Below are 6,936 nucleotides of genomic sequence, written 5' to 3' on the forward strand. Positions count from 1 at the left end.
GCAGCATGTCAAGGAATATGGTTAACTGAGATTTTGAAGGAGTTGAAGATCCCTGTGAAGACACCACTGGAGCTGAAGATTGATAATGTGTCTGCCATCAATCTCTCCAAGAACCCTGTGAGCCATGGTCGCAACAAACATATAGAGGTTCGATATCACTTTCTCAGGGATATGGTGAACAAAAGGAGAATATCTCTGACTTACTGCAACACTGAAACCCAGCTAACGAATGGTCTTACTAAAGCAGTGAAGATTGAAAAGTTTGATTGGCTGAAGAAAGAAATTGGTGTTCGGTCAGTTTACCTTGAAGAGCAGTGTTGAAGTCAAGTCAAACTGATTTCATTTTAATGCATTTCTATTTTTTACCGTTTGACAATTATATGTTTGTTTGTTACTTCGTTGCTCTGTTTAGCTTCGTTGCTTTGTTTTTGCTTTCTATGTATATAAACTCTTGCATTCATTTTCTTTAATAATACACATACTCTATTCTTTCATTCTCTTCTATCTTTCTCCAACATTGGTGAATACAATTTTTTCTCCTCCTCCCATCTTTCTCTTGGCAAAATGTGTGGTTCGGTTTTTAATTTTGCACATCCTTATCCGATGAGGAAATCGCGTACGCACAAGTGTTGAGTCTTGTCGGCACAACATGATCAATCATATTCTAATAAACCCTAAATAAAGTCATGGTTTAAAATGATTCATCCCAATTATATATCACCTACAATTTTTAATAATTACCTTCATTATCTTATTGTCTCTTATTTATTTATTTATGTATTTATTTTGATTTATTTATTAATATAACTGTTAATCAGGTCTCTTAATTTAAAAATGACATTATAATTCTTTTAAGTTCAATTATATATGCCTCTAATTTAAGAAAAAATATAATAAAATAACACTTTCTTATTTGCATGTCCTTAATTATGTAAATTATTTACGTTAGTTATAAATTATGTTATGAGTCTACTAAAAGATTTAATTGTTCTTTTTTTACTATATATGAGACTAAATATAATAAAATAAATAAAATAATTAGGTCTTAATAATTTATAGAATTTGCATGTCCGTAGGAAAGTTCCTTTACGGATGAAAATTTTCACTAGATTTACTGAAAAATTACGAAGATTTTAGAACACATAGGTAAATTTTATATTATAATTCATAACACAGTTAACAAAACACCACCTTAATTTCCACTTTATTTTGTCTATTCTTTCCTTTATTTTATGTATACTTATTTGTTATATATATATAAGCTATAAAACTGTATTAAGAGAATTCTTAGTCCTTGGCCCAATTGATGAACATGTTGAGATTCTGGTCACCTTGTGTTTTGTTCTTGATGATCATTTCCATCAATTTGGAAGATCTTTCCTTTATTTCCTCATCGACAAGTAGTTGCTCCACCTTCTTTTTTATCTCTTCCTTTGATATTAATCCATTTTCATCCCTGTCAAATCCAACTCCAACTTTCCACACATCACAAATATAAGTCTGGTTCATAAATTGGTCGCTGCAGAATGGCCAACACAAGAACGGTACTCCATTATAAACACCTTCAATGGTTGAATTCCAACCACAGTGGCTAATGAAACATGCTATAGAAGGGTGGCTCAAAACCTTCTTTTGTGGTGCCCAACTAACAACTTTACCTTGACTTCCCCGAAATTCACATGCATCATTTACCTCGAAACCATTGTCTTCACGAACAACCCAAAGGAAAGGCCTTTTGAGGAGGTCGAGTCCAAGAGCTAATTCATTGAATTGGTTTGGTTTCAATGACACCATACTTCCAAAAGAAACATATATGACAGATTGAGGTGGCTGCAGGTCCAACCATTCTAGGCAGGTTCTGTCTTCTTCCCACAATGAACATAATATGTTGTTCTCATTTGCCATCAAAGGGCCTGTTGGTAGGAGCTTTGGTGATGTGGAAAAAGCTCCAGCTTCAAGATCAAAAGTAGTGTTACAAAGCCACTTTTCTGCTAAATTCAAATTTTGCATCTCTTGCTTCATGTGAAGGAAGAAGAATGCATTACCCAAGCAGTACCATGGCATGGCGGCTGCCTCCATCAAAGGCAAATTAGAGGCAAGTTGTATCAGTTCATGGTTTCTGGTAGGGAGGCCTGAAATGCCAAAAGCCAATTAATTACTGTGAAGAAATATACAGTGCGTAATGGGACCAAGATTCCTTCCAGTGCAAAAGTAACTGCAGGTGATGCAGTCATGATCCTACAATGACTTAATTTATATTATCTTGTACAACTTTAATAGTAATTAACATTAAGATGGGATACAATGATAGCTATATTAACATTTTCATCTATATATCTTCTGCCTTTTTCTTTGGTTTGTATACGAAGAAACAGTATATTGAATTACAGTTTTAATCTTTTAGATATTATAATAGACCAACATCGTTTTTATTGATTTACATGAAATGAAATAACAAAATTGTAAGTATCTAAAATGTGCAAATACGATTTAATTGATACTATTCAAAAGTGAGATTCTAAAACAATTACAAAATACGAGAACCTGCTGCAATCTGTATGTGTCCTTTGCTAAAGTGCTAGATTTTGCTGATATCATGCTATCTCAAAACAGATTAAATGGTGGACAACTCAGGAAAATCTGTCATTATTATAACTTTATGAAAAGTAAGAATAGATTCCTATTTTGACAGAATTAATTACATAATAAACGTTTAGGACTTTTCCATGTGAGAAAAGAATCTGTAAATATTTAACCGAACCTAAAATTAATTCTAAAAGTTAAGCCATCAAGGAAACAATGCAAAGCTTCGTACAACGATGAGAAATCTCCAAAATAAGACAGTACACGACCAATATAGCAGCATGTGACAAGAAGAACACAGGAAAGTACTAATGAATTGTGATAAACTGAGGCAAGATTCACTTATAGTTTTCTTTTTCCATAAGCAAACAGATTAAAGAAGTGTTTATTTTCTTCTTACCAGTTTTGGAATCTATGGTTCCTTCATCAATAAGCCTCTGAATGGAGTTAAAGGATGTGAGAGAGGTTGCTGAGGCTGGCCAGAATAGAGCTCCTTTGATACCCAACTGGTGGCCAACTTCCAAAGCCCATCCCATGTTCTTGGTGACAATAATGCAAGAAATTTTGTTGTGACTGTCCAAAGCATTGACATCTTGTATGAGCATGGGAAGCTTAACACGCATGGTTTTAATGGTGGTGGAGATAACATTGGCCTGGTCCTTTCTATCATCTTGAGGGTCCACACCATCAGGGAGAGATACAAACTTTATGTTTGGGTGTATGGCTTTGCCATGGCCTGCAGCCTTCAGCTTGCGGTAGTTGTCATCTGAACTCAAGAAGGTGATTTTGCAGCCATATGTGACCAAAAGCTGGGAGAACTGCAAAAGGGGATTGATGTGGCCTTGGATTGGGAAAGGTATTGCAAGAAAATGTGGGATGCCCATAAAACTGTTGCTGCAGCTATAGAAGTGAAAGTTAGCAGAATGGTTTTTGTGTTTAAGGTTGCGTGAATGGGTTTGTTAGCTTTTTGGTAATGGTGGCTTTATTTTATATGGATGGATTTGTTTGTGTTTGACGTTAAAATTGAAGCGTGAGCAGAGGGTTTGTTTGTTTGTAGTAATGAGAAAAAGAAGAAGAAAGGAGAGTGATATGAAATTATTGGACGCATGCAAGGGTAGCCTGCAGGTGCAGGTTCGGTCGTATTCCATCTTTTCGATCTTCCAACCCTCCTCACACGATCTGTCCCCACACATAGGAAAAACTTTCTTTCACACTCTCTACAAAAATAACACAATTAGAGTTTAATAACATTTTAAAATCATTATCTCTCTCATCTTGTCATGATTCATGATAGTATTTATATGATTATTATCATTCATGTTAAATAATTTGATTCATATTAATATTTATAATCATTATTATTGATTGTAGAGTAATTTTGGACCAATTACATAATAATAAGTAATGTTAAAATATTGTAGAAGTATTCATTTAAAACTCTTTTTAATAATATAATCATTCTTAAATTAAATAAATAATATAAATGTTTTTAAAATATTATTATTTCACTTTCTCGTTATGTAGTGTCAAAGTGTCGCACCTGTTTTAAAAGGAATAAGCCAATAGTATAGAAAAATATTGCTTTATAAATCCTTCTAAAAATAAATCTTATACTTAAACAATAATAATATAGATACACGTAAAATTTTGAACTTTAATAATGTTATGTTTATGTTAAAGGATTTTAAATTCTTTTAGAGATATATCTAATAGCATGTATAATTTTTCTCTAAGAACACTTTTTTTTTTCATTGATGAGAATAGTTTAATCTGGTGGACAAATCAAATTCCGACTAAGAATAAAGCGTGTTTTGTTAAAAAAAAGTAAATCAAATGTTTGATTTTTCCATAATTAAATTCTGACCATCATACGGTTAATAATGTTGTTATGATTAATAAAGATAAGAGTGTACATGTTGTCTAAATAAAGATTATTGGTATATATTTTAAGTTGGAAAAAAAATTATAATACGTGAGTTAGATTTTTAGAGGAGTATATATTTTTTGATAATCATTACAAAATTGGTAAATGTAGTATGTATTATATGATTTTTTATGTAAAAGAGTTGTCTTCTACTTTAAATTTTTTGTTAGGCCAAACCGCATTATAGTGGGCAGTTGATATTAACTATGATACTTAGACGAGTAAAAGGGGTTAAGGTAATAAAAAGGTATATAATTATAATAGTTTGAATTCAATTCAATATGTTGACCTTGTTAGAACAGCATGATGGTTTTCTTTTTAGAATTAAATTTGTGAGAAATGAGTTCTAAGCCTAACTCAACTCTAATGGGTGATCCGATAACGATCTAATAGCGGGTGAAATAATTTGTCCAATAAATATCACTAGTATAGACTCTAACTATAATTCTCATACCATGTTAGAAGTAGGTTTTAAACCTAACTCAATCCCACAAACCCGGCTTGTAAGGTGAAATCTGCATCCCACTAATATATTATAAATTGACCTTATCTCTAAAAATTAATATCTTCTTTTTGTTTGTACATCAGTCTGAAATTTGTTTATATCAAATTTCAATATCAGTTATTCCCTGTCAATGGGCAAGGGTTGTATAATTAGGGTGAATTATTTTTGTCGTAAAGTAAAAAAAACAAAACACGAGACTAGGGTGGAGCATGCATGGTCGTAATACTAGATAGTGCATATTGGGGCCCACCATGGTGGCTGTGTTTGCAGAAAATGTTGGCAAGACATCAAGTTTCTTAAAGTGTCGTATCTTGTTGCAAGAGGAGATGAATTCACGTGAACCAATTATTTTTTTTTTATTATTTTATTTATTTTACATTTTGTAGTTTAATTTTAACTTTTTTTTAATCGTTTAGTTTCTTCTTTATATTCTTTTACACTTTTAGTCATTCGGAATTAATTTACAATGCTATGCATCGAAATGTCTAACGAATTTTCATCCTAATATAAATTGTAATAAAAATTATTAAAGGAAAATAATTAGTAAAATAAAATTTATTGACGAAAATGTTTACAATAAAATTTATAATTTTTATTATTGAATCATGGAATAGAGGCTAATGGTTTTGTTTTGGACTTTAATTATTTTGTGCTAAAATTGTCGATGATGAATTTTTCTTTTTTAAATTTGTCAATGTGAAAATTTTTGAAAATTAATTGGGAATGAAATTTTTAAAGTCTATTTTGTAAATTCGTAGAAATTTTTTCAAATATTTCAGTAAATTTTTTGGCAATGAACTTTTTAAAATTCTTTTAATAAATTTGCTGGTAAAATAAGGGTGGAATCCAATAAAATATTTGTCATCGATAGGGCAATAATAAAAGAGGAGTAATTAAAGTACACATTTATACATTATTTATTTTTATAATACTTGTAATAAAACTACAAAGGCAAATCAACTAAAAATAATTATACAAAATCTATATTACTATTTAAATTGAACTCGTGACTTTTTTATCATCACAAACTAAACATTATAGATAAGGTTTGAATGTATGACATCACTTTCTAATACAAGAATTCTAACGAAACAAGCTATCACAACATTTTAATATAATTTAAGTATATGTTATTATCTATTATCTATTTTATATCATTTAAATATTTTTCTTAGGTCTTACAAATTCAACTTTTACTCAACGAGTTCATGCAACTCGAAACTATTGATTTTCATAAATTTATTTTCATCTAACAATCATTTTCCTCACCCAATGATCAAATCGCTCGGAGATAGGCTCACTCAATGAAATGAATCATAGTTAGCTCAACAAGTAAAATGTTTAGAGCTCTTTGTAATTCTAAGTTTTCATTTTCACTTAGCAGAAATATTGTTCACATAGTGATTATGCATAAAACTAGAAACCTACTAGGTATTTCAATTTGTACCAATCGACTCCTAGATGGTTTTTATCTCATTTATACACCAAAGTAGTTACTAATCAGTTTAAAAATAGATCTAGGAGTCAATTCTACCCAAATTAATATACATATTTATCACATGTTTTACAAATTTAAAATAAATCTCCATTCACATCAAAATGCTATAAAGCACATAAAAAAAAATAGTTAGACATTTCAATCATATAATCACAAGAATAAAAAATCAATAACTTAGTCATTCACATCAAAATCATAGCAATCTATTTAAATACTAGTTTCTCTCGCCTAGAATATAAGCTAAAAAGATAAAAACTTTTACTAAATATTCTTATTTTGCGTATAAAAAGCTCATATAGAAGACATATCACACCCACGATTATAATCCAGCAAAGATTCATCTAGAATCTTCATATGATACATACAATTCTATAAATCCCACATGCAACGCAACATACACACCAAAAAAATTAAAAAAAATAAAAT

At 30.5% G+C, this 6,936-nt stretch overlaps 1 protein-coding gene across 1 annotated transcript; it reads right to left on the reverse strand.

Annotated features, from left to right (window-relative positions):
- Positions 1–1,131: 1,131 nt before the first annotated feature.
- LOC106758603 (UDP-glycosyltransferase 83A1) lies at positions 1,132–3,734 on the reverse strand. Its single transcript, XM_014641532.2, has 2 exons — positions 2,984–3,734; positions 1,132–2,132 (listed from the first exon to the last, which is right to left on the reverse strand). Exons 1-2 carry the CDS (start codon positions 3,465–3,467, stop codon positions 1,288–1,290), a joined length of 1,329 nt encoding a protein of 442 aa, XP_014497018.1. The 5' UTR covers positions 3,468–3,734; the 3' UTR covers positions 1,132–1,287.
- Positions 3,735–6,936: the final 3,202 nt, after the last annotated feature.

Source organism: Vigna radiata, chromosome 4, assembly GCF_000741045.1.
Source record: "Vigna radiata var. radiata cultivar VC1973A chromosome 4, Vradiata_ver6, whole genome shotgun sequence".
In the NCBI taxonomy this organism is placed as follows: Eukaryota; Viridiplantae; Streptophyta; class Magnoliopsida; order Fabales; family Fabaceae; genus Vigna; species Vigna radiata.

Bases quoted from the DNA above. Each gene is read 5' to 3' on its own strand.
- LOC106758603 (XM_014641532.2), bottom strand. From the start codon at position 3,467: ATGGGCATCCCACATTTTCTTGCAATACCTTTCCCAATCCAAGGCCAC. The intron at 2,133-2,983 runs GTAAGAAGAAAA...TTGGCATTTCAG, and splicing joins AACCATAGATTCCAAAACTG to GCCTCCCTACCAGAAACCAT.